A 27,793-nucleotide genomic window follows, 5' to 3' on the forward strand; every position below is an offset into this window, starting at 1 on the left:
GGCAATTGCAATATTTCCATTCCCAAGAAGTAAGACATTAATCCTAGATCAGTCATCTCAAACACACTTAACATTTGAGTCTTGAAGTCTTCTAGATACACCTTGTCAGGACTTGTTGTCAGCATATCATCAACATATAGGGCCACAATTAACACCACAGTGTCATTTGATTTTTTGATGTATAAAGTGTGCTTAGTCACACTTTTGACAAAGCCTTGATCACTAAAATGCTGGTAAATTCTCTCATGCTAGGCCCTGGGAACCTGCTTTAATCCATAAAGAACCTTGACAAGTTTTCAGACTTTTCCTTCTGAGCCTTTCTTCACATACCTTTAGGCTGTTCTACATATATATTCTCTAACAATACACCATTAAGGAAGGCTGATTTAACATCTAGGTGAAAAATCTTCTAGTTTTTTTTAGTAAATAGTGCTACAAGTAGTCTGATGGTGTCATACTGGGCACCTGGGGCAAATGTTTTAAAATAATCAACATTATACACTTTAGCATAACCCTTTACAACTAACTTAGCTTTGTACTTGTTAATTGTCCCATTTGGATTTAGTTTTGTTCTGAAGAGCCACTTAACTCCAATCACATGTTGGTCAGTAAGTCTATTAACAAGGATCCAGGTATTGTTCTTCAAGATCATATTCATTTTAGCATCCATAGTAGCATTCCAGTTCTTGTTTGACACTATTGCAGTGAAATTTGTAGGCTCAGTTACAGCTACATGACATCTGTTGTATATATCCTACAAAGTTCTAGTTCCTTTAACAGCTAAGGATTCATATTTAATATCAGATACTTCATCATCAGTAACTTGCATAGGATTCTCATAAGCTACAATCACTTTATTTGATTTTTCTACAGTGCTTTTGTTCGAATTCCAACTTTGCCCTTCATCAAAAGTCACATCTCTACTCATGAATACTTTATTAGACTCGATGTTATATAGCCTGTAGCCTTTAATCACCTTACTGTAACTAATAAACACAGCCACAATTGACTTAAAATCAAACTTTGTTCTTCTTTCTTCAGGCACCTTGGCATGTGAGATAGTTGGTTTATGCCCAAACCACATCTCATAAGGGGTTTTTTTAACTCAGCACCATTGTATATGCTTTATTAAGCAAGTAGTTGGCTGTATTCATAGCTTCTGCCTAGAATTTCTTGGGTAAGTTCATTTGATATATAGCAGGCATCTTTCCATTTCTCCCATTGTTCTATTCTTCTTTTCTGACTTGCCATTCTGCTGAGGGTTATATGTTACTGTGAGCTTATGTTGAACTCCAAAAGTGGTTAAAAAACTCTCAAATTCAGTTGAAGTGTATTTTGTGCCATTATCACTTCTTACTGTTTTTATACTCAAGCTTGCAAAGTTTTCTGCAAGTCCCTTAAACTTCATGAATTGCATTAAGGCATTTGACTTCACCTTCAGGAAATATACCCAACAATAATTGGTAAGATCATCTATGAACAAATTATAGTATCTACTTCCCTTCAAAAAGGGAATTTTCATTGGCCCACTAATATCAGTATGAATAAGCTCCAATTTCTGAGTAGCCTTCCATTTACTTACCTTAGGAAAAGGTTTTCTAGTGACATATTTTGCAGTTTTTTTCTGGTTTTGCTATTGTTGGCAATCCTTCGACTAGTTCATTAGATGACATGTATGACAGTGAATTATAATTCACATGTCCTAGCCTCCTACTCTAAAGCCTAGAGGTATCACATTCACTATACAGTGCCAAGTGTTTAGTGTCTGCCAAGTTAAGAGGATAATAGTTGTTCCTCATTTCAATAGTCAATAGTTCACTACGAGTTGGATCAAAAATTGTGCATCCAAAATCTGCTTTCCTTTGACAAATGCAAATTCCACTAAACTGATCGGCCTATATTCTCTTACTCTATTTCGATTTTTCACCTTAGAAATTAATGTAATAAAACTTTCATTAACTCCATGCCCTAGTTTAACAGTATGAAAAAAAAATCTTTCATAAAGCACATCACTTTTTCACTATTTGCCACTGTGATTTGAAGAAGATGAGATTAAACTCCTCTGGTCTAGAAGTTTTATCCCCATCACACTCCTTGATAACCCCCACACACCTCATCTTCTTGAAAAGGGGATTCCAGTTCAAACATAATCTCTTCAAAAAAAACAGGGATTCCACAATTTATATCTTCCAGTTTTAACGTTTTTATCAAACTATAAAGCTTTTGAACATGTTTAAAAACCTCTTTTTTAATAGGATTTGGGTCATCAATTTGTTGGTTATTCACATGTATACTGGCCACTCTAATGCTTTCTTCTCATCTCAGACGTTATTGCATGAAAATATTTAGTATTCCTGTCACTTTCACAAACCCATCTGTTTCTTGACTTTTGTTTCCATTTTTCTTCTTAGATTCAATGCAGACTTCACAACTCACTTCTTTTCTTCATCACAACAACTCTCAAATCAAAGTTCCCCTAAGAAATCTGTCATTCCACATCCATTTTATGCAATTCTCCTTCCAAGGTTTTAATTTTCTGAGCCATCTCCCTAAACTTATTTTTATGCCAATCTTGAATAACTAGTAGTAAATTTCTCAACCCCCTCCATACTGCAAGTCCACGACTAGTCTCAGCCACTGCTTTCTTCCAATTGTCTGCTATCAAAGAGTGAAAGTTATCATTCTCCATCTAATGATTGCAAGCTTTGAAAGGTTTCGAACCTTAATTAGTATTCACACCTCCTAATACTACAAGATGATGATCAGACAAGGAACTGGACAAACATTTCTGAAATATATCCGAATAACAATTTAACCATTCATTAGCAATCAAAATTCTATCCAACCTTGAGAAAGCTGCCTCTGCACGCCTCCTGTGCCAAGTAAAACAATCCCTCACCATAGGGAAATCCACAAATGCTGTATCTTGTATGAAGTTGGCAAATGCGAAAATCGAGTTAATATTCTCAGTCCTCCTCCTCCTAATCCTTTCTTCCATTGATTTATTGAATTAAAATCACATCCCACACACCACCACACGTCCCTTTTGCGCATTTCATTTAGTAATAGTTCCCATAAAACGCTTGTCGTCCTTTCATCATTTGGTGTATATACATTGATAAAACCACACTACTTATTTAGACCATGGACTTTTGGTCGCTAGCATAAAATTTTTGTTTAATAGGTGTTCTTCCTCAATGAAAAAATCACCCTTCCACATGGTAATAATACCCCCTAACAAACCCTTAGCCTCCACACTGCACCCCATCACTCTGCTCTTCCACTCAATGACATAATCATAGGATTTTCTTTCCTAATCACCGTTTGAACAACTCTCTTCTTCTTATCTCTACATAAACCACGAACATTCCATGTAAAAAGTATCATTTAAACGATATAATACTACACCCTCAACCTGCTCTATTCCTCTAGACCTGGGTACCTCTCTCTTCTTCCTTTAACACCACCACAGTACTTATGAATTTCTTCTTAGAGTTCCCACTGCATTCCCAAAAATTTGTATGGTAATTTTACTTTCTAATTTGTTGTATTATTCTCTTTTTTTTTTTGTTTTGTTTTATTTAAAAATTTGAAAATTTTTGTTATAAAATAATTAAATTTTATTGTTGAAAATTGATTAAAAGCGTGAATAAGGAAAAGAAAAAAATTAAAAATTTGAACGATTGGTAAATTAGGGTATAAAAGTCCATAAAAAATAAAAATGGTTATGTAATCTGTTAAATAATAATTTCATTGGAAAAAAAATATTGATATATTAAAAAATTATATGAGCAACAATATAATAATGTGAATAAAAATAAAAAATGCAATTAATGTTAATTACTAAAACATAAATATGATGAATGATTTTAAAACCTAAATTTTTGTTTTATGCTATCTTACGAATATAATATGCTCATACAGAATTATTTAAATAAATATAATTAAGATTAGATACAAATTATGATCCTTGTTATTAATAATTGAATCAAAATCTTTTAATAAAATAATTTCCTTTTTAACATTATGTTTTCAACAATGATTTTATTTACAATTCAACTGATATCATTGAAATAATTTGAGAAAGTCAATATTCGATACCATTAATAATAATATATGTTAAGTTATACAACAAAATATAAATATTTTTTAAAGAAGCAACGATCTATCAATTATATCTCAATTTGTTTATGATAAAAATTATGCAGTTTATAAATAATTACTCTCAATATATTTAATTTGCTTAACTTTAATTTTATTTCATTATTTAAGAAAATGTGATTCTATTCTATTAGCAAGAAAATATGAATATTAAGATCTGTAGTTTAAATTTGGGGCAGCAATCCTCTATAGTGGGGGATAAACCATATATTAGCTTGTTACTACTTAGGATAAGATAGACTTCTTATACCAGGCAGCCACAAATTACAACGTCCAGGAGATAAGCTACCCGCAGCATAAAATAAGGCAAGCCAGTCTTTCAACCAAAGCCAAGTAGGGCATAACACTATCCTAATAGCTCCGGACAACCACAGCCTTGTAACCAAGGCAATGTTAAACCACAAACATACGAATAACAAGCTCCAGATTTAATATATGCAAGGCCCTGGTCCAAGACAATAGAAAGGAAGCTCCATCCAATTCCCAGCAAGTTTAAAGAATCTTTCCAGCTATGCCTCCAAACCATTTTAGCTGCTCCCATCATTCCACCCATGCAACATCACCACGTAAAGCCTGCTGTAAATCAGATAATGGCATTTAGTATGGAACTAAAAAGGGGAAGGGAGGAGCAGTTGTACAACGCACACATTCAAATGACCAAACAATGCCTCAAAAAACACAACACCACACACTCTACAACAAATTGACTATAATTCAACCTGCCAAGTTAGCTCTTTTTGGTTAAGTAACCAACAATTTTATCACGGTAAAAATAAAACAGTTCAAAACCCAAACCTTATTTAGAAGTATGGGAAACTTTTGGGGCATTCTGAGCAGTGCGAGACAGCTCGTGCGCTGGTGCAAGTTTTGTGTGTAACCCCATCATCTTGCACCAATAACGGGGTAGAGTTGATTGATTGCTATTCAGAATCATCATAGACTTCTCCATCATCAGAAACTTCATCAAATGATCTCATGTCAAGCTGGTATCGAAGGATGCCTCCAATCCCGCCAAACCCCCGGCAGAACTGAGAACCCTCCTGTGATTTGTTGGTAACAAACTCAAGATTACAACCAAACCGCCTGTATTCATTAGCAAACCACTCTAAAAGTGGCATCTTCTCCTGAACCTCCAAATCAGCAGAGCTGGCTGAATCATGGAAGTTGTTCTGATTAGCTTCCTGCTCCTTGTTCAAATGTTTTATGACAATTTCACCAGTACTGCTGTTCTTCAGCACATACCTATTGATGTCCAAATTTTCCCACACAATAAGGATCTCAACAGCTCCCATCTCCAAGGCCTTCAATGTGTCATCCACACCGAATACATATTTCCCTGTATCTTGACTGATTTCTTCAAAGTATTTCCCTATTAAGCGCTTCTCCTGTATGAATTTCACATTCGACAGGATTTCTGATGAAAGCTCAATTGCCTGGTTAAAACCATTCTCTCCTCCATAAGAGACATCAACCACATTCAGAATCTTAGCCTGAAGCCGCTGATCAAACATATCTGATTGACTCAACTCAGTTTTGAAATCAGCTGATCCAGCCAGTATTAATCCAGCAACATTAGGCTGGCTGGTGGCAGGATTGATAAAAAACTGTGTGGCAAGTTCAGCCGTCTTCCTCACATAGTTGTGCCGCTTTTCCATTCGAAGTCGAGCAAAACGAAGAGCTGATTGTCCTCCTCTCCCATGCTTCTTTGGAAGATCAACACTGAACTTATGAAGAACCTCTCTGGTATTACCACTTAATGTTCCAAAAAGAGTTCCATTACCATCCATTACAATAAAACCAAACTTATCATCTGATTCCAAAAGTTCATTCAGTGCTTCCGTGTGAAACTTGTTGTCACAGAGATAGAGTGATGCATTTATAGGCTTGAAAGGCTCAAAATCAATTGTGACTTTCTTCTCCTTCCCTTCTTCAGTCACAATTGTTCCTGTGTAGAGCACAAGTCCATTGGGAGGAACCTTACTATAAAGTTTGAGCCTCTGCTGAGCAGAAGTGATTGCACCCAACACAGATTGACGGTTGACCCTGCTTTTAATATTTGAAGCAGTTCCAAATTCATCTCCCAACATCTTCGTAACCCTAGATACTTGATCGCGCGGAGGCATTATGAGGGATATCATGCTGGTTCCATTGCCTTTAGCAGCTTCAAGTGCTTTAATCAGCTTCTTGATCTTCCATATCTCAATATTTTTATCGGTCTCGTGGCCGTCTGCCATTGCTAGGTAAAGTAATAATTGCAGAAAATGGAAGCTATAAAATTACCTAAAAAGGCAGTAAAACATTAACAAACTATAACTCAAAAGTATTCAAATCTAGCACTAAGGGCATGTTAGACCGGGAACTTTTCTCAAGATAATAAACCAATCAAACAAAAGACCCATAAGAACATGAATATTAACAAATAAAATATCATAAACTGCCAAAGAAAAAGCAAGTATGTATCAATCATAGGCCTTATCATAACCACATCTTTGTACCTTCACTTGCAACACATCTAGCTTCGTTGTACTAACAAAAGCAAGATCGAATAACCTAAAGAAATCGAGAAAAAATACTATTGTCTAGTCTAGTAATTCTTCAAAGAGCCATCACAAATCTAGTAATAATAACAGGAAAAAAATCACCTTTTTTTTAGATATAAAAGTGCCAAAAGCAACTTCAAATAAACTGAAAAAGCCAGGAGGCCAAAAAAATGAAAAAAAAAAAAAGAAGAAAAAACACGCGGCGCATAGTAATTGGTAATACTAACAAACGAGATCTTAATTAATCATTTAAAGTAGCCATCAAAGCATGTACTAATACACACGTAAATATCTTTTATTGATTTTATAGAAAATCCAAACATATCGGAAAAAAGTTGCAAAGATGTTACCTTAAATTAATATAAAAACAGGAAGAAATACTTCAAAAAGGCTTCTTAGCAAGATATTTTTGTAGATTCCTTTCCTGCTAACATACTATTTTAATCGCTCCCAAAAAAAAAATAATATTAACAGATTCCTTTTTAATATATTATATTATATTGTAATAGATATTCGCCAAAATATATATAATAATACTAGAAAATATTTAAAAATCTATTCTTGTTACTCGTAAAGAATAAGCTGTCTTATGTTAAAGACCAATTTTTCAAAACGAAAATGAAGAATACAACTGAAATTCGAAGCAATCGTATTAAATCGAAAAAATATTTAGAAATTGAGGGATATAATTTTATACTTAATCCCCGAAGTCGCTTCGTCTTGGATAAATGATGGAATCAGAAATCAGACCGAGATCAAATAGGAGAAGCAAAATCCAAAGCACGCTTTGAATATAGATAGAATTAAACTAAGAGAGAGAGAGAAACCTGAGGGTAATCGCCTGGAAGAAGAGGCTGGAATTTGTTTGCTTGTGAGTGCAGTCCGATAATAATACTAATAATATTCTATTCTATTCTCTCAATTCTTATGTTGAGAGCAAGAGCGAGAGACAACAAAGGCAGCTTTTATATATATATATATATATATATATATATATATATATTATATATATATATATATGTAGTACTACTACAGCTATTGCAATTGCGCCCTGAGACAGGAAATTCGTCTCAACCCCAAAGTCCATACCAAATTTCCAACGCGGCTAGGGTTTAGATTTGACATCATGAATTAAAATTTAACTATTTATGTAAGAAAATGTTGTATTTTTTTTAATGTTATATTCAATTGGAGTCTTTATAGAGTTTATTTGTTAACAATAATTAAAAATCAAATAAAAAAAGTGTATTATATGAAGCTTTCATAATTTTTTTATTTTAGAAAAAAGTTAATTTAAATTTTTTTTAATTATGAAATTATCAATCTGAATCAAATACTTGATACTTTTTCATCAATTTTTGAAAACTCAAATATGTCTTATAAAATTATGATCGTTAATTTTTATTTTATTCCTGTTTTTAAATATTATATCCTACAACGCTTGAAAATATAACTAGTTTTGGTCGTTCTTAAAAATAGTAAAGATTTTTTCTTATTTTTGAGAATATAAATTCATCTAATTTTATTTGTAATAATATTTATCATATAACTATAAAAATTCAATAGGAGATACTGATTATTACAGCAAATGAAAAAAAAAAAAGTGAGAAAATTTGTTATTGATCTATGTCAACTTAGATATAGTGATATATATTTATTAGTATAACTAATTAAATGGATTTTAATAATCAGATTTGGAGTAGGCATTTTTGTTTGAGAAGAAATTAAGATAATCGATAATTAAATTTGATAACTGATTAAATTATTAAGGTATTTAGGTCCATCATTTTTATATAGAGAAAAGAATATATTTGGAAGAGAAGAAGACAAAGAATGGATGGCATTGTCTATATACATAAAATACTCGAAAGAAAATTTTGGAGTCAATTGTCTAAAGTTAGCCTACGCATCAGCGAGGGTACACCTCTTATTAACCTTGAATAAAATATTTTCTGAATCAAAGTCATGTATACGACCATGGAAAAGCAGCTGGTCGAGAAGCTGGAACTAGGATAAAAGCCATTTTAGTATCTACTTCTAAGTTTTGCAGCCAGGAATTTGATCAAAATAGAGAAAAAAAAAAAACACCGAGTGATATGTGGAGAATATGGGAGAGGTAAACATAGTGAAGCTGCATGGGATAGGGGCTAATCCTTATTCTAAGAGGGTGGAACCGGCCCTTAGAATTAAAGGCATACCCTATGAGTTTATAGAAGAAGATCTGAGTAATAAGAGTCAACTGCTCCTCAAGTCCAATCCTGTTTACAAGAAGATCCCAGTACTTGTTCACAATGAACAACCAGTCGTTGACTCCCTTATCATTTTAGAATACATTGATGAAACTTGGAAAAACGCTCCTCAGCTCTTGCCTGATGATCCACTGGAAAGAGCTAAAGTTCGCTTCTGGACAAGTTTCATTCAACAACAGGTAAAGAATTGTCAGTACTGTCTCTTTACACCGTTGATATAGAACCCTACAGCTAGAAAATAACTAATATCTTTTGTGAGTGCAGTTGTTTGAGGCCATGACTAGAGTAGTAACATGTGATGGGGAAATTCAAGCAAAAGCAATTGATGAAGTACAAGGGAAAATGAAGGTGCTGGAAGAGGGAATGAAGGAAGTCTTCCCAGGTTCAGGTTCTCCAAGCATTGATGGTGATAATTTAGGATTGTTAGACATTATGATTTGTTCAACATTCAGTCCCTACAAAGCTTATGAGGAAGCCCTTGGAGTAAAAATATTAGACCCAGAAAGGAACCCATTGGTATTCTGCTGGGTGAAAGCCTTGAATGAGCTGCCTTTGGTGAAAGAGCTATACCCACCTCATGACAAGCTGGTAGCCCTGCTAAAGGTTGTCAGAGAAAATGCCCTCAGAGTTTCTTCCTCGACTTGATCTTCTTCTATTAATATGGTTCCAAGTTTGCCTGCTTTTGTTGTCAAAAATTTGCCTTTAAGGCCTTATTATGTGTGTTTAATCAAATAGAACTTGAGCTAATATAGCCTCTTTTCCTGTAGCTTCTTTTTACAGAGAGCTCTCTTCATCACTGGTACATGTCAACTAAATCTTGGTTTCAATAATAATTTTTGTTAACAAGCTAAGTAAAATTTTTATATCACTTTTTACATTGGTTTCAACTAAAGGCGCACAATTGTTAATAACATAGATCAACTGTCATTTTTCCATGCTAAATTTAGTCGGAAACTTTGAGGTTTGAGGTTGAGCTTCAATGTCAGCGAGTACGGGACTGCAGTCAGGAACAAGGCAAAAGGGTTTTTGGATGAACAATAATAACATTAACAACATCAAAAGAGGCAAAACAGAAACGTACGGGGTTCATTAAGAGATCAATTAACTTGCTTATTATCCAATGATCGATACTTGCCTAACTCATCAAATTCACATCATTAAACCGTTATTTCAATTTTTCACTAAAAGCCAGAAGCAATAACAATGTTATTCTCCTTTATGATTTGGTGAGTTGCTGCGAATTAAGTTGAACTCGTTCACTTTCAGTAACCCCAGTAAACAAATATTCTTTGACCTTGATTGCCTTGAGTAAGAAGGAATTGACCCATTACTTAGTTATAAGCTCATGGCTGATGTAATTCATGTGGTCCATTCAACACTAACGGGGCTACAGATTAATATGTTAATGTGTATGACCTAGTTAGAATACCTTAAACTATCTCTTCTTCAATTTTTCATCATATCACTTCTGACTCGTGGCTTAGTACAACTCCGAAAACCATTTTTTCCCCTATTTTGTAATTTTTTAACTTGATGGCTGAGTTAGCAAAATGTTGACAAATAACTAAAGCTAGATTGTTTAAACTTTAAACTCTATATATTGCTTAATCTAACCGGACACTACAAAGTGATAATTTGCCCTTTCGTTGGGATAGTTGGCCAAGTTGTTGAAAGAAGAGAGATGGGAGAAGAACACTACACGGGATGTGGGCTAGCCCTTTTGTTAAGAGGGTGGAAGTAGCATTAATTCATATCATAATAGATAAGAAAAATATTTAGCTTCAAAAATTTTTAAAATATTTAATGTGTTATATATTTAAAACATTAATTAATACTATCATTATGAGAATATATAAGAAAAATATTTAGCATATAAAATTTTTAAAATATTTTATATATTATATATTTAAAAAATTAATTTATATCATTATTATAAAAATACGAATTGTGTAAGAGATTAACAAAAATAAAAAAGTCTAGAAATTATTATTAGTTGATAGATTAATTTATCACATTTTGACTCTTCCGGTTTTTACAGTAATTATAAAATTAGTCATTTCAATAATAAAAATTGTGAAAATAAAATTTCAAAACAAACTAAATGATGAATTTCTTACATATGATTTAGTTGTCTATATTGAAAAAGACATTATTAACTTTTTCATTACAAAATCAATAATTGATAAATATGAATTTAGAAAATATTGTAAAGCATAATTTTTCTAAAAGACTATGGTATGTATTCTTTTCCTATTTTTTTTATTTACATGTTATATTAAATTATTATCCATTATAAATCTTTTAATTATTAATTAAATTCAAAATATTAGTTTTAAAAACTTTTAACTCTCAGTTTCCTTTGTCTTTAGTCCCCTCAAAATTTATCTAGCTCCCCCCTAGTACATCGGAGAAGATTTGGGGAACAAAACCCCACAGCTCCTCCAGTACAATCCTGTTTACAAGAAGGTTCCTGTTCTTGTTCATAATGGAAAGCCAATTGCTGAATCCCTCATCATCCTGGAATATATTGATGAAACCTGGTAGAATAGCCCTCAGCTCCTTCCTGAGGATCCATACGAACGAGCCAGAGTTCGCTTCCGGACAAGCTCTATCCAGTAATTGGTTAGACAATATTCATGCTTCACCCACTACTCGAACAGAGTTGCTCTGTTTTACATGATTTTCATTGCATACATAATATAAGACAATAATGATACGATGCTATGTAAAATGAAGCAAATACAAGGAATTTGTCTTGAATGCAGCTGCTTCAGACACTGATCACAGTGATCAAAACTGACGGAGAAGCACAAGAGAAAGCCATCAAGGAACTGCTAGAGAAATTAGAGGTGTTGGGAGAGGTAATGAAAGAGTTTTTTCCAGATGGTAATCCATCCATTGATAGTGAAAATGTGGGACTCCTTGACCTTGTATTTTTCACATCGTTCGGACTGCACCAAGTTCGAGAAGAAGTTCTTGGCATAAAGATCGTAGATCCAGAAAAGACTACATTACTGTTCTCCTGGGTGACAGCTATAAACCAGCTGCCTCTAGTGAAAGAGTTGACTCCTCCTCATGACAAGTTGGTGGCATTTCTTAAGTTTATCAGGGAGAATGCTCTCAAGTCTTCTTCAGCTTAGTATGATTTGGTGTTTGCCTTCGAGGCCTTGATATGTGTGTTATATGATCGGCAGCACTAAATAGAACTTAAGCCACCTTTTCGCTAGCTTCTTTTACAGAGAGCTTTCACCTCTACATGTGTACCAAAATATTGGTTTCAATAATAAATTTTCTTAGGAAGGTTAACTGATTTTTTTTTTTTGTTACATTGATTTTGACAAGAGGGGCGGTTTACAAGAACATAGATCAACTGTGGTTTTTCCATGCTAATTTTAGCCAGAAACTTTGAGCTTCAATTCTGACAAACAAAATGATCTGCTTCTTTAATGGGGACACAGGTAGTCGGTTAACATAATTCAAAGACAAAAGAAGGCTTCAATTGACTTCGAAGCAAAACTTACAGAAAGAAATGGTAATGTGCTTGTAGATTGTCCCCATATTTCACTTTTGCCTACAAATAGGGCTCTAATTCATGGCTTTCGTGCCAACCAAGACATTGGACTGGTCAATAGCCTTAGGATTGAAGTTAGAAAATTTCACGTTAAAAAATATTAGCAATTCCAAGAAGGAAAAAAGAATTCATTCCATGGATATGCTAGATGTTTAAATCCAAAGTCCAATTTTATATCTATTTGTAAATTTTTGACCATCTGAAAAGTGCCAAGACACTTTAAACATTCTATTTATTAAGGGATCCACCATAAACACAAAATCCAAGCACTAGCAACAAGAAGAAGGGGGAGATACAGAGATGGAGGAAGAAAAGGAAGTGAAATTGCTTGGGATGTGGGCTAATACATATGTTAAGAGAGTGGAAGTGGCCCTAAGAGTTAAGGGAATACCCTATGAGTATATAGAAGAGGACTTGAGCAACAAGAGCCAGGTGCTCCTACGACACAATCCAGTTCACAAGAAGGTCCCCGTACTTGTCCACAAGGGAAACCCTATAGCTGAGTCCTCTGTCATCCTGGAATATATTGACGAAACCTGGAAAGTTGCTCCTCGGCTCCTCCCTGATGATCCGTATCAAAGAGCTCAAGTTCGATTCTGGGCAAGTTTTATTCAGCAACAGGTAAAAGAATGATGCTTCTTAAATCACCAGATATCACTATGCTATGTTTCCTTTTATTTTCTTTTCTTTTCCTTTCAAAATAATTGATCGTCAAGTATTATTGACCAAGAGATGTCAACAAAGAAAGGATAGAAAAGAGCAGTTGTAATACCTTTGTCATAGATTAGCGCAGAACAGAACCATGGTCTTTGTGAATTCTAACGTTCTACAGAAAAATTAAGAAGACTGGCAATAGAATAAGGAACCGAACTGTCCTCATTACAAGAGCAATGATATATCTGATGTCAAACTGTCGATGACTAAGATTTGCACCAATCGTTTTATGCATGCAGCTGTTTGAGGCCATTGGTTGGATTATCACAAGCAATGCAGAAGCACAAGAGAAAAACACAGTTGAATTGCTTCAACAAATGGATGTATTCGAAGAAACGATGAAAGAATTTTACGCTGAGGGCATTCAAGGAATCCGAAATGACAACTTAGGGCTCCTGGACATTCTAGTTTGTGCAACATTTGGCCCCTACAAAGCTCTAGAGGAAGCCGCTGGTGTAAAAATTCTAGATCCGGAAAGGCATCCGTTTTTATACTCATGGGTGACAAATTCGAACGAGGTGCCTGTGATGAAAGAAGCAACCCCTCCTCATGAGAAGCTTTTGGCACTTCTTCAATTTGTTAGACAAATTGCCCTCAACTCTTCCACTTCACAATCTTGATAACCCATCAAAGTTGCAAATATCTGGTGAATTAAAATAAATTTGAGGAATCATTCCTTTCTCTTGTTTAGACCTTTGTTTACACTAGGAATAAAGCCTGTTGGCAACATGTTTTTTCCTACAACAACTTCTGTATTGCCCGTGTTCTATGTATTCTTAATTAGGAGTCAATCCTATTTCTTAATTCTTACGAGTTACTAATACCTTAATTGGTTATCTTTACTTCATTCCAACCAAAATATAAAACAAAAGAAAAACCCAACTCTAGAAAAAGAGGAAAAAGAAAGCCACCCCTCCAGTAATTTCAGTCAATTGCAGCAATCAGACTAGTTACTAATTAATATGGCATGCAAATAACTTATCTTGATGGGCATGAGTGTATGGCACCAGAGTTGGAGCGATCCAGAGAGTAGAGGGTAAAGATTCCAACAAAAAATTAAATGCTCATTCACGTTTAAACAAACAACTCGCAATAATAATGCGCACAATCATCATCTCTTCAAGTCAAAATTTAATTGAAACAAAGTAAAATTGAAAAAGCTTCTGTCTCATCTTTTAGCTCTTTGATGCCTGCTTTTCCTTGGTCTTCTGAATCTTCAAAACCTTCTTCACAATCTTCTGCTCTTCAACCAAAAAGGCCCGTATGATCCTATAGAAACATTAGAATTTCCAGGAATTATTCACTGGCATATTACAAAAGAACAGTATCAAGCACTTCACATTTGAAGTTATATCTGTCATTGTATCAAAAGGTAAAAAACAGTTACTTCCATGTGAATAAGATAGCAAAATTAATAATTTTGGCAAATAGATATAAGCATACCTCTCCCTGACTGCACCACCAGATAGCACGCCACCATAGGCACGGTTCACAGTCCTCCTATTCCTGGGTAACCTAGACCTCTTGTATTCGGCAGGTCTCAAGTGAGGAATCTGCACATAGAGCAATGTCGCATAACAGGAAGATTATTTCCACATGAAGCAGTCAGTCAACTAGCACAATCAGCACATATTATGTACAATAATTAAGTTTAACAAAGGCAAAATGACTTCTGCGCTTTGAAAATAATCAAACAACATTAAGCTCAACCTGTCCCCAAGACAGAAGAAAAATAAACAGCAAAATAAAACTCAATCCTGTGGAGGAAGCGAGCAGGTGAAAGGCTAACATTGCAATCTAACACGAGAAGTTTAATTCAAAATGAAGTAAAGTTTTAATCCCAAACTAAACTTCATCCCCATCTTGGAGAAACACAATATAATGGGGGAGAAATGCCCCAACAAGACATAAAATTGCATTGGCGATGCGGTATTTCCTTTACAGTATGAAAGTAAAATTCACAAAGTGTTTTGCATCTGTGAGAGATAGGGCAATTTATATAACAAAAACAAACTACAAAGAGCTGCCCCAATTGTTTCCAGCACTAAATTTAACTAACTTGTTTATAAAAATGCTCCTTTGCATGTATTTAACGACTGATTGGCATAACATATTATGAACATTCCAAGCTCATTCCTCCAAAATATAACTACCCCAACAATTCAAACCATTTTATATGTCTGAAGCGTTCTTTTTCTTTTCCCATCCCTAACCTTTTTCAACATTAATAAAGGTAAATTCAACTAAAAAAGCTTGAATTCCTTATACACGTGAAAATATAGGAAAAGTTCAATGTTGATGCAATGCAAAAGCTCACAAGCTTGAATTAATTGGTTCTTTAAAAAGAAAGTGAGAACATTTAGTAAATTAAACAACATACCCCTTGGATTCTTTTGCCAGTAACAGGACATTTGGGTCCGCTAGCTCTCTTCTTGGTGGTCTGGTACACAAGTTTCCCACCTTAAATTTCAACCAATGCCCACACAAATAAGCAAAGTTAAGAATTAAAAAAAAAAAAAGCAATGCATATATATATATATATATATATATATATATATATATATATATATATATATATANACGGTGCTGGTTGGACTTGGTAGCGTAGCTGTGGCGCGTGCGGTATGTCAGCCGTTGAACCATTTTTTCCCACTTTTATGATTCTCTCCCTCTCTCTCTCTCTCTGTGGATGGAGGCGGAGACTGGAAGGGCTCTTGTTTGCAGCGAAGATGGCAAGTTAAAAACTGGAATGACTAGGATGCCCTAAATCGGACGGCTGTTGTACCTTCTATTTTAACGGTTGAAATTTGGTCTCCTTTGCTACTTTATTTTATTTAGGTTTTATGGTCGAAAAAATTTGAATTCTTTTTAAAAAATTTAAATAAATTTTTATTCTTTTATTATATTCAATCACATTTTTGTATTTTTATTTTAGATCAAATAAATTTTTTATAATTATTAATTAATTAATTATTATTAATCAAAATATTATTTGTCATTATATATTCACGTTGCACTGATGTAACGTTAATATGGAAGGTAAAAAATATCACATGTTATATTATTATCAATTATGATATGTCAACGTATTATATCATCATCAATTATGACATATTAACATATTACATGGCATAAACATCATTAATTGTGACTTGTTGACATGTCAAATGGCATAGAATAATAAATAATATTTTACCTAAATCAAACCACACAATATAGCTTATTTGACTTCGAATAAAAGTATAAAGACTTATTTGATTCAAAATAAAATAAGTGAGTCATAATTAAACATAATAAAAAAAGAACTTATTTGAATTTTTTCTCAATAATTTAGAGATTTTTTAAATATTATACCTTTTATTTAATAGTAGTATTGAAATTAAAATAGACCATTAAAAATTTGATTTTATTTGGAACAATACAAAAATAGAGTTATTCTAAAAGTCTCGATGGGCACTCTTTTATGATTAGTTAAGTTATTATTTATAAATAATATAGTTATATAAAATATAGTAATTGACAATGAATGTGATGAATACGAAAAATATTACCTAATATCATAATCTTACTTTAGCAAAGGTTTATAAAATATAATGGCATAAGAGTAAATATGTAAAATAAATAATTTTTTATCATTTAACACTTACATTTATCAAATAATATAGTAATTATATTTAACACTTAATTTCTCAACAACATATCAAACAGTTTTTACAATACAAATTCAATACTTAATTTTTCAGTTTAGCAAATAACAGCTAATTATGCATTAGAAATATGTCCTCAAACTTTGCTTAAATATGCATTTCACCTATCTAACTTTCTCCTATATCATCTGATTAATCAACCTATCATATGAAATTAAGGATGCGCAAATGGCTTCAAACTTCAAGCAATTTTTAAGGTTACCTACACGATAATCATGAACTAGTTTGTTCGGACTTATTCTCATTTTTCTAAGCATAGTGCATGATTTACACACACGAAAACAATTATAATTTATGTACCTGTTTTTTTTTTCCTTCTTTGAAGTTGACTTTTTTGTTGAAAAAAAAAAAGAAATAGAGAGAAACGAGGAAAAAGAGGGGCGAGAAAAGAGAGATAGAGATAAAAGGGAAAGGATCAAGCAAGGAGCAACAAGGGAGGAACAAGGTCATAAAAGCTAAATAGGGACAGAATCAAACTTTAGATATTTATCATAGACTGATCTTAATTAAAGGATAAAGGTTACAATACATTAAAGCCTCGGAGTCAAAATTATAAGGTTCTAACACAATTTAATCATCTTACACCAAGCTAGATTGCAGCAAACCACAAGCTATCCAAGTGTATATATAGTCTTTGATGATGATCCACAAGAATGCCAATTAGGAATAACTTTAATGGAGAATGGGGTTACTCAAGCTTGCAAAGTCTAGTGCTAGCTAGAAGAAGGCAATCAATACTTTCTTTTCATAGAAAGAAATCAAAACACAGCCAAAAACTTCAAAGTTCATCAACTGACGATGAAGGCACCAAGTTTTCAAGCTAAATGTGATCCACACGGTTTCATCTCCTCAACCAAACCACAGGGTTTCAAACAACCATTGTTTAAACCTCAATCAACGAATAATAGTACATGAGTCACACTCAAAAAAAAAAAACAAGAGAAAAAAACAATGCCCTAGTTGGTTGAAAGTGATGATCGACGGCTCACAAGGTTACAAGATAGCTAGGTCTATTTTAATGGATAAAAAGTCTTTGCAATTTCACTCAAAAAGCTTTTAGGGTTTTGTGGATGATTTCTAGTAGTTTAGTATTGTTGGTCATACCCCACAAAATATAGCATAAGCCTTATAATTTTAGGTAATTAATTAATCCCAAACCTCAGTGGATTTTGCTTAACCTTCATGTTAATTGCAAAATTACCAAGACTAATTGAACTATTTAATTAAATCCCTAAAGTTCTCAACTTTTTTCAATTAAGTCAAACTTAATTAACCTGTTTTCCACATTCTCAATTGACATTCTTTAACGTTTGTGACCCATCAAGTTCTTAACATGTTGACAATAAATAGAAATTATAATACAAGTCAAACTAGAAATAGATGAATTAAACTCCTTTGCATTCATCATCAATTCTCAATTGATCAGTTCATATTTATAAATCAAGATTAGCATATAGCAATGTATCATAACCACCCAAATCTTAAGATTAGTTATAATAATTTGACTCAATCTTTCAATACGCAATCTCATAGTGTAATTAATGTCCCTTCATCATCTAATATCTCAACAAGACTTAGAAAATGGTGCAGTTTCTACTCTAATTCTATCTTTAGCATTTTAGTACTTGATCCCAATAATTGAACTCATCTTGAGACTATGGACAAACCATTTGTCAACATCTCAAATTGTCTAAGCCTAGGGCTTCCATGAGTTATTACTTAGCAAGCTATAATAGGATATTCCCTTTAATTTCACTTAAAGTGATAAATCCTATATTGATCATTGTCTTACCTTCATATATCTTATGCTATACCTAATATCTATCCCCTTTTTAGCATCCTTGGCTAAGACCATTTTAGATAGTATCAAAGTATAGCACTCCTTAAATAAGGTAATCACATGATCTCAAATCTAAGGATCTTTTACATAACTATGACAAAAAAACTTACTCCATAGACACTTGAGTGATATATTAAATGGAATTCTCATGGTGGGTCATGTTTAGTGCAATTGTTCTTATAACAAGCATTCACATGTTAATTCAAGTATCCTCATGCTTTAATCTAAGGAACATAGCCATGTTTCAATCTTTATGTCTTATCAATATCTATGTTTCTTGATAAAACTTTCGATAGGAACTAATTTAAGGATAATGAATTGATGCGATAAGGTTATTGTAATTATAATTCTTTATAATACCTTTTGCAAAGCATGTAATATTCCATGCAAATCAGCATGCATAAGGATTTAATAAGTAAAAAGTACCTTTTATAAATAATAAATGCTTAATGACAATAAGTATCTTCGTATAACAAATCCAATTCACTTGCTAGGTATAATAACACTATCAATCTCCCATTTGCAATAAAGTCAATCACTTATGTATCTAATACTAGAGTCTTCCATGATGATCATTTTTCTATTGGGACAGAGGCTTCGTGAATGGATCTGTTAGATTTTTATTTATGGGAACACCTTCAATCTTTATATCACCTCTTTGTATGATCTCCTTGATTAAGTAATAATAGCTTAATACATGTTTGGATATATGATGAGACCTGGGCTCTTTTTCTTATGTAATGGCTCCATTTTTATTACAATACAATAGTATTAGGTTAACAATGCTAGGAACCACACCAAGTTTTTTCATGAAATTCTCGATCAAAATAACTTATCTACCACTTCAAACATAGAGATGTATTCGACCTCAATTGTAGAGTTTATGGTTGATAACTTTATGATATAGAGTTATTTGGGTTTAATTTCGAATGAATGTATAGATACATTGGGGTAATGTATTGATACATATGGGGCAAAATAGCCTTAGGTGCTTTCTGCTTCAAATGCATCGATACATTTTGACAATATATCGATACATGTTCATCTTTGGCCAAATCTATCGATACTTTCTCAAATGTATCGATAGAATATTCTTCCTAGGGCATTTGTTGTTCATTTTGCCATGAATGTATCGATACATTGAGGTATGTATCGATACTTACACCCTTGTAGGTCGTTCTAGGCTTCCCAAAAACTCCAAAAATCCAAGTTTAACACTCTAATATTATTCTTGGTTGATATCACATCTCAAATCATTCATTTAAATTAATCCCATACACATAATCTCACAAACATAACATCAAACTTAGATTGAAACCTTAAATTATGGGACCATATCATATTTCCTCAAAGTTTTTGCCTAAGTGTCAATATATATACTTTCAAGCACTTAGCATACATATCATATCATCAAAGTCCTCAAAACTCCACATATTTCATAAATCGTTCTTAGCACACATAAAAAATTGGGGGTGTTACAATGCCATCGACCCAATGACCATCGTACATAATCGTAAGCTTCACATTGACATGCCACTGAAATTTAACAAAAAATAAGTGCCACAATCAATTAATTTATATATAAAAAAAATTTGTAATCATAAGCTTCAATGAACTAGTCACGCAATACCTAACAAACCTTTCACGTAATGCTTAAAATCAATCTTACAATCCCTTCGTCTTAGTCATGCAATCCATACAACCTAGTCACGGAATGTCTAAAAATCAATCACGCGATGTATCGAAATACCTACATCTCCTTATGCCTAAAAATCAGTCACGTAATGCTTACAACCCACTCACAAAAAGCCCAAAATTCAGTCTTACAATACTTAAAAATCAATCACATAATACCTAAAATCCAATCGCGCAATGCCTAAATCACAATGTTTAAATACCAATCTTGCAATGCCTACAAACTAGTGACTTAATGCTTAAAAATTAGTAACGTAATGCCTAATAACTAATTGATTTGCCTACTCGTAACTAAGTTTAAGTTGTCAAAATCATACAAATATCTAATTAACAAATATGTCTAATCAATTTTAACCTTTCAACTCTAAGATTCAATTTTATGAATATAAACCTCAAAATACATATCTTGATGCCATTTCTTCTCTGTGGGATTGTGAGAGATAGTTTAATGACGAGATAAATAGTATTTGGTAAGAGACAAAAATGGAAATGGCGAGATAAATGCTAATTTTGCATAGAGAAAACTAGTGATTTGTCTAAAATTATTTAAAAGCTATTGTTTTCAAATCATGTCAAAAATTAGATGAAAATAATTAAAATTATTATAAAAATCATTTTTGAATTAGACTTATAAAAAGGGTTACTTCCCACCATTCCCTTTATAATAAATTGAATCAATCCAAATCGCTAAGTGTTTGATAGGAGACCCGGTCCGAATCGAGCTTGATCAGATAGGTGCTCGTGCTTCTTCGCTTCCATCAAAAACAGAAAAAAGAAACGGCTACTTCCAAAGGAGCCATGGACAGTGAACATAACTGAGAAATGAACAACACATCCCACCATTGCCTCTCTTTATTAACCAGCTGCAAAAACCTCAAAACCCTCAATCAAATCCACGCTTCTCTCGTCAAAACCGGCCTCAACTCGGACCCTTTTATCGCCGGTAAACTAATCCTCCACTGCGCTGTAACTAACTCCGATGTTCTCGACTACGCTCGCCGTTTCTTCCTTCACTTCCCAAATCCGGATGTCTTCATGCATAACACTCTTATTCGAGGGTTCTCAGAATCGAGTACCCCTCAAAACTCAATATTTACATTCATAGATATGCGTAGGAAATCAATGGTTCCTCCCGATAGCTTCTCCTTCGCGTTTGTTCTCAAGGCGGCGTCGAATTATGGGTCGTTGAGAGCTGGGATTCAGCTGCATTGTCAAGCTTTGATTCATGGTCTCGATACCCATTTGTTTGTTGGGACGACTTTGATAAGTATGTATGGAGAATGCGGGTCTGTTTGTTTTGCGAAGAAAGCGTTTGAGCAAATGCTGGAACCAAATGTTGTTGCTTGGAATGCAATTGTGACGGCGTGTTTTAGGTGTGGTGATGTAAAGGGTGCACGGAAAATGTTTGATATGATGCCTTTTACGAATTCGACTTCCTCGAATGTAATGCTTGCAGGGTTTGCGAAAGCTGGGGAGATGGAGCTTGCCAAAAAGATGTTTTGGGAGATGAAAGTGAAGGATGATGTTTCTTGGAGTACTATGATTGTTGGATTTGCTCATAATGCGAGTTTTTGTGAGGCTTTTGGATATTTTAGGGAGTTGCGAAGGGTTGGGTTGAGACCCAATGAGGTTAGCTTAACTGGGGTGCTATCAGGTTGTGCACAAGCGGGGGCGTTTGAGTTTGGTAAAATCTTTCATGGATATATTGAGAAATCTGGATGTAATTGGATTACTGCCGTGAATAATGCACTCGTGGATATGTATGCAAGGTGTGGGCATGTGGAGATGGCTCGATTAGTTTTTGAGAATATGCCATATAAGAAGAGTGTTGTTTCTTGGACTTCAATGATAGAAGGGCTTGCGATGCATGGTTATGCAGAAGAGGCAATACAGGTTTTTCATGAGATGGAAGGGTCTGGAATTAGGCCTGATTGGATTACCTTCATCACCATCCTATATGCTTGTAGTCATGCTGGGTTGATTGAGCAAGGATGTAGCTATTTTTCTAAGATGAAGAATGTGTATGATATAGAACCAAAGATTGAGCACTATGGTTGCATGGTTGATTTGTATGGTCGAGCTGGTTACCTGCAGAAGGCCTATGACTTTGTATGTCAAATGCCAGTATCACCTAATGCTATAATTTGGCGGACTCTTCTCGGGGCTTGCAGCATCCATGGTAATGTTGAGTTGGCGGAGCAAGTAAAGGAAAGGCTTTCTGAGCTAGAACCCAATGATTCTGGTGATATTGTGCTGCTGTCAAATATTTATGCAGTTGCAGGGAAATGGAAGGATGTTGCCACAGTGAGAAGGTCAATGACAGCTCAGAAGATAAAGAAAACTCCTGGTTGGAGTATGATTGAAGTTGACAGGACCATGTATAGCTTTGTAGCCGGGGAAAAATCAAAAAAGACTACTGCAGAGGCTTACGAAATGCTAAAGGAGATAATGTTGACGCTTAGGGTTGAGGGAGGTTATGTTCCAGAAGTTGCAAGTGTTTTTCATGACGTAGAGGAGGAAGAGAAGGAAGATTCAGTATTTAAGCACAGTGAGAAGCTTGCTGTAGCTTTTGGGATCTCGAGGCTGTGTAAGGGAAGGGATATAAGAATAGTGAAGAATTTAAGAATATGCAGAGACTGCCATACAGTTATGAAGTTGATCTCTAAGGTTTATGGATTGAAAGTTGTGGTCAGAGATAGAAGTCGTTTTCACATGTTCAATGATGGTTCTTGTTCATGCAAAGATTACTGGTGATTGGTAAGTAGTAAGCATTAAGGCAATGAAAGTTTCTGCACTTCTCAGAAAAGAACTTAAATTTAAAGGAGAAAACTGAAGCTGCAGCCTGAGAAAGGAAAAATGAGCTATGAACCTGCTTATTGGGAAGAAGTACTGTGAAAAAAAATACAATGTTTGAGCTATACAATGGATCCGGTACAAGGAAGATTTTGAAAACTAACAATATTTGATTGAATTGTGCCAAAATGGAAAAGAACTTTTGAGTGAATCATACTCTGTTGGTATGCTGTAGGTCATGACATACTGAATGGACAGGGATGGAGCAAATAGTTAGTCTACAAGTCTGGTCAGGCTTCCCATGTGTAACATATGAACAATGTATCTCCACGTTGAGTCTTTCCTGGATTTGGGTGGAGATACTGACCTGAAGCTGATTGTGCAGAGGAACTTGCTGAGCACAGTCTATACTTATTCTAATAACCAGTCTGCGGCAATTTTGAACCCATTATTTGAGATGTTGTCAGTGTGTATACAGAGAATTTTCAACTGGAGCTAATCAATTGTAGATGAATGAGAATATTTATTACTGCATCCATTTTGGATGCAAATGGGAGTGTGAAAAGACCATTTTTTTTGTACAACAAGAAAACACACAAAAAAAAGGACTATTCCTAATGAATTTTGCATTAGATACTATGGAATCTCTTGTATAGACGTTGAGAACTATCCTTTTCCTCGTGTTTTTTTTTTCTTGCTTTCACAACTCTCTTCACTTCCTGCCCATAGGGTTCCTATCTCTATTTAAATATTTGGGGTAGTATTGTCCTTTTTTTGTTTTCTTCCTTTCTCCAAATTTGTTGCTAGTAGTAGCAACAACAATTCAAGCACCGGCAAAACGAGAAAAGTAGACAGAGATAGGAATTGAAGAGGACTGATCTCTTGAAAAGGGCTGTAGGCGTCCTAAGTTCCAAGTAGTCAAAAGAGACAAAAAGTGGAAACCAAAAATCTTAGTGGAGTGGTCCTGGTTTTAAGTCGCTAAGAATTCCAGCAGAATCTGCCTTCTCAAAGTACCATCCTTCTTTTTGCTTCTCTTCCTCCTCCTTCTCTCTCCAGATATTTCTAATCTCAAAAGGCTCTTTCATTCTCTCTCTGAATTTCTCCAATTCTTTTTCATGGCCTCCTTTGCAATTTCTATATTCTCGTCATCTTCTTTTGCTCTTTCTTGCAAAAACTACAGACCATTTCTCTCTCCCACAGCCTTGTCTGCAAAACCCATTTCCATCAAAGCTTCTTCTGCTTCCCTGGATTACTCTACACCCTCCTCTGTCATTGAACAAAAGCCCCTCAAACCTACTAAGGTAAAAAAGTTACCATTACTTTAGTTGAAAACATTGCGGAAATTTGAAAACCTGGAAAGACTTTTCATAATTAAACTGTAATTTATAGATCTGGGTTAGATTGGATTCTTCAATATTAGTTTAATTTTAGTTTGTTTATATCACTAGTAGTCTCATATCATATCTTTTTAATCATTCAGACAAATTGTTGGGAATGGAAGTTCAAGGATAATGTAATTAATATATACTATGAGGAGCATGAGAATGAGAGCACTGATCATGCAAAGAACATCCTTATGATTCCAACAATATCTGATGTAAGCACTGTACAAGAGTGGAGAGCAGTGGCTAAAGACATTTTGGGACGAGTTGGTAAAGTCAATTGGCGAGCTACTGTTGTTGATTGGCCTGGTTTGGGATACTCTAGCAGGCCAAAGATGGATTATGATGCTGATGTAATGGAAAAATTCCTAGTTGATTTCATTAAAGAGATAAGCTCCCCAGGTGGCTACTAAACTTTCTTCTTTCACAGTGTTTATCATTGTTGGTTGTAGTTAATTTGTTGCTTTTTTAATATGCATAGTTCTGATTGCTATGATTGATGATGATTATTTTGCTTGAATGGCATGATTTGACCCTTGTTGTGCTTATAATTGTTTGTGTTGATAGTGAATTCCATGGAGAGAGGCTTGGGCTACTGCAGGCTTAAAAATGTCTCTTCATTCTTTTTAATCCTTTTGGGATTTAGGAGTGCTTCTTCTTCTATATCTGTGTTCACTTCTATTTGTATTTATTTGCAGCATGATTAATTGGTTGGGAGAAAAGAAAACTTTTCATTCCTTTGCATTGTCTGTCAAAATTCCTTTTGAGACTATTTAACATAAGGGGGCTGTGCTGGTTGAGAGCATGTAGATTTATCACCTGGTGTGAAAACTGAGTAGAAGACACACACACACACACACACACACACACACACGTTCAATGTCTGCTTTGGACATTTACCGCCAAAAGATGTGAGAACTAGCAGTCTATACTCAATGGTGGTGTTTGAGGTCCAGTTCAATTTGGTTTTCCTTTTTCTTTTATGCTTGGTGTCCTTTCCTTCTTGCATTTTCTGCAGTGATGCTTGACCTTCTGCCACTAGTTTTTTCTAGAATGTTTCTAATTATGATACTTTATGTTATTGCCGCTTTATCTTCCTATAATTCTCATGTTTACTAAGCATGTCATATTTTCTTATCTAAGGCTTTAGTTTGCATCTGCAATACTGTCAACATTTGGTCTTCCTTTGGATCTTTTACCCTTTAGATGATATTATGGGAAAGTATTGCAAGACAATTTAATTAGAAGGCAATATAGCTTGCTAATAATTTATTGCTATTGAAACAGAAAACGATTTTGTGATCTTTGGAGGAGGTCATGCTGCCACAATAGCAATTCGTGCGGCAAAAAAAGGGTTGGTGAAGCCAAAAGCTATTGCTGCAGTTGCTCCAACCTGGGCTGGCCCCCTGCCTATTGTGTTTGGTCGAGATCCCAGCATGCAAACAAGGTATTCTGAATTCCAGTACTGCCTTTGTGAATGTGGACAGCTTGTTTGCTGGCCTTGAGAATCACTCTTGCTTTCTAGGTTGTGAAATTTAATTGAGGCCTATGTGCAAGGTAGCTGGGAGAGAAGCGGAGCTCATTTCACTCTGTTGAGACAAAGCTAGTTGCATCAGATCACCCATTCAATTTTTATGGTGCTAGATTTCTATACATTAGTTTTGCATCTTCTTTTTACCCAACAGTGCAGTGTTTTTGAACATCTCTGGCTCAACCTAAGCATTGTTGTTTGATTGCTTTTAGATTTTCCCATCAATTTCTTCCATGCAGAGTTTCTTTCTTATCAAAATTATAGATATGATGATTTTTTTTTTGTTTTCTTGATGAACCACTCAAATAGATCTTTCCTTTATGGTTCATGTAATTATCAGGTATGGACTGCTGAGGGGCACCTTAAGAGCCCCAGCTGTTGGGTGGATGATGTATAATATGCTTGTCAGCAATGAGGGGGCAATTCAGTCACAGTATAAATCTCATGTCTATGCAAATCCTAAAAATGTGACTCCAGCAATTGTTCAAAGCAGATACAAGTTGACAACAAAGAAAGGATCCCGATTTGTGCCTGCTGCTTTCTTGACTGGTCTCCTTGACCCTGTTACTTCCCGGGAGGAGTTCCTTGAACTCTATGCTGAATTGGAGGGGGAGATGCCCATTCTGGTTGTGTCAACTGAGGGATCTCCAAAGAGATCAAAGGCAGAGATGGAAGCTCTCAGGGAAGCTAAGGGAGTAAGCAAGTTTGTTGAGGTTCCTGGTGCACTTTTACCACAAGAAGAGTACCCTAGAATGGTGGCAGAGGAGCTTTACCAGTTTTTGCAAGAGAATTTCGAAGTCAATGCTTAAATCCTTCATGATGGAACTTCTAAATTCCAAGGGACATAGTTTTGTTCCACAACAATCCTGCTCTAACATTTTCCTATTGCTGGTCAGAATGGTTCTGTGTCAATGCAATTGTACGCAAAATAAAACCTTGTAAAATGATATTCGTCTTTATATATTTCACAGCTATGATAGGATAAAAATTGCTCATCTTCCAGAAAAGTTATAGTTGTGAAAATTTTTGAGGACTGATTAAGAGAAGTTATATAGTCTATTCAGTACCAGAATGGCAGAAAAATTGCCTGAGACTTAATGCTTTAATAATTACTACCTTCATCCTGCACTTGTATGGTAATTTGTGAGGATTACTTGTATATCTGTGTTTATGCTTTTGTGCAATCCCAAATGTAGCTGCTTGAATCCCCTAGATGGTTTTTCTTCTTAAGTTATTGGTTTCCTCTGACGAGAACAAGAAAATGATAGTATAACCATCTCTTTTACTTTCTAAATTGTTAACTTTACCTCTCCCTATTTCCCTGGACACATTAACATTAGAAATAAAGAGATGTGGAATTAACTTCATCCAAGGTTCTTTTATTTCCATGTTTATGTGCACGTCGGGTCCCCTTCAATCAACCCTCGGGACAGGGCTTCTGCTCACTGCCCTGCTGCTTAAGTAAATCTCTGGAGATAATTATTAAAAGATTACAATAAATGAAAATGATGCAAGTTGTGAACCTAATGGTTAAGATAATAAAAGGAAATTGTACTAGACATGGAATGCAGATTTTTAGCCTTGAAATCGTAAATGCTGCAGAGGAGGCA

General features: G+C 34.5%; 6 protein-coding genes and 1 pseudogene across 8 annotated transcripts; 5 read left to right on the plus strand and 2 right to left on the minus strand.

The window, feature by feature from the left end:
- On the minus strand, positions 4,320-7,659 carry LOC18604671 (eukaryotic peptide chain release factor subunit 1-3). 3 transcript variants are annotated; one of them, XM_007037267.2, is made up of 3 exons: positions 7,529-7,659; positions 4,957-6,441; positions 4,320-4,734 (listed from the first exon to the last, which is right to left on the minus strand). In XM_007037267.2, exon 2 carries the CDS (start codon positions 6,393-6,395, stop codon positions 5,082-5,084), a length of 1,314 nt encoding a protein of 437 aa, XP_007037329.1. In that variant the 5' UTR covers positions 6,396-6,441; positions 7,529-7,659; the 3' UTR covers positions 4,320-4,734; positions 4,957-5,081. The 3 variants fall into 3 exon arrangements, with proteins under 3 accessions (XP_007037329.1, XP_007037330.1, XP_007037328.1); XM_007037268.2 differs by having other exon boundaries at positions 4,320-4,737; positions 4,957-6,397; positions 7,529-7,653; XM_007037266.2 differs by having other exon boundaries at positions 4,320-4,737; positions 7,529-7,653.
- Positions 8,787-9,615, plus strand: LOC18604672 (glutathione S-transferase U9). The gene is made up of 2 exons (XM_007037269.2): positions 8,787-9,129; positions 9,215-9,615. The coding sequence occupies exons 1-2, from the start codon at positions 8,809-8,811 to the stop codon at positions 9,593-9,595; spliced, it is 702 nt and encodes a 233-aa protein (XP_007037331.2). The 5' UTR covers positions 8,787-8,808; the 3' UTR covers positions 9,596-9,615.
- Positions 10,296-12,202, plus strand: LOC18604673 (annotated as a pseudogene).
- Positions 12,820-14,013, plus strand: LOC18604674 (glutathione S-transferase U10). Its single transcript, XM_018117235.1, has 2 exons — positions 12,820-13,142; positions 13,475-14,013. Exons 1-2 carry the CDS (start codon positions 12,822-12,824, stop codon positions 13,853-13,855), a joined length of 702 nt encoding a protein of 233 aa, XP_017972724.1. The 5' UTR covers positions 12,820-12,821; the 3' UTR covers positions 13,856-14,013.
- LOC18604675 (60S ribosomal protein L34) lies at positions 14,273-15,878 on the minus strand. The gene is made up of 4 exons (XM_018117065.1): positions 15,818-15,878; positions 15,616-15,695; positions 14,679-14,788; positions 14,273-14,504 (listed from the first exon to the last, which is right to left on the minus strand). Exons 1-4 carry the CDS (start codon positions 15,876-15,878, stop codon positions 14,411-14,413), a joined length of 345 nt encoding a protein of 114 aa, XP_017972554.1. The 3' UTR covers positions 14,273-14,410.
- Positions 21,173-23,718, plus strand: LOC18604676 (pentatricopeptide repeat-containing protein At1g74630). Its single transcript, XM_007037273.2, has one exon. It carries the CDS (start codon positions 21,300-21,302, stop codon positions 23,229-23,231), a length of 1,932 nt encoding a protein of 643 aa, XP_007037335.2. The 5' UTR covers positions 21,173-21,299; the 3' UTR covers positions 23,232-23,718.
- On the plus strand, positions 24,060-27,311 carry LOC18604677. Its single transcript, XM_007037274.2, has 4 exons — positions 24,060-24,571; positions 24,751-25,054; positions 25,940-26,099; positions 26,524-27,311. Exons 1-4 carry the CDS (start codon positions 24,386-24,388, stop codon positions 26,990-26,992), a joined length of 1,119 nt encoding a protein of 372 aa, XP_007037336.2. The 5' UTR covers positions 24,060-24,385; the 3' UTR covers positions 26,993-27,311.

The sequence above is a fragment of the Theobroma cacao genome, chromosome 3 (assembly GCF_000208745.1).
Source record: "Theobroma cacao cultivar B97-61/B2 chromosome 3, Criollo_cocoa_genome_V2, whole genome shotgun sequence".
NCBI classification, from domain to species: Eukaryota; Viridiplantae; Streptophyta; class Magnoliopsida; order Malvales; family Malvaceae; genus Theobroma; species Theobroma cacao.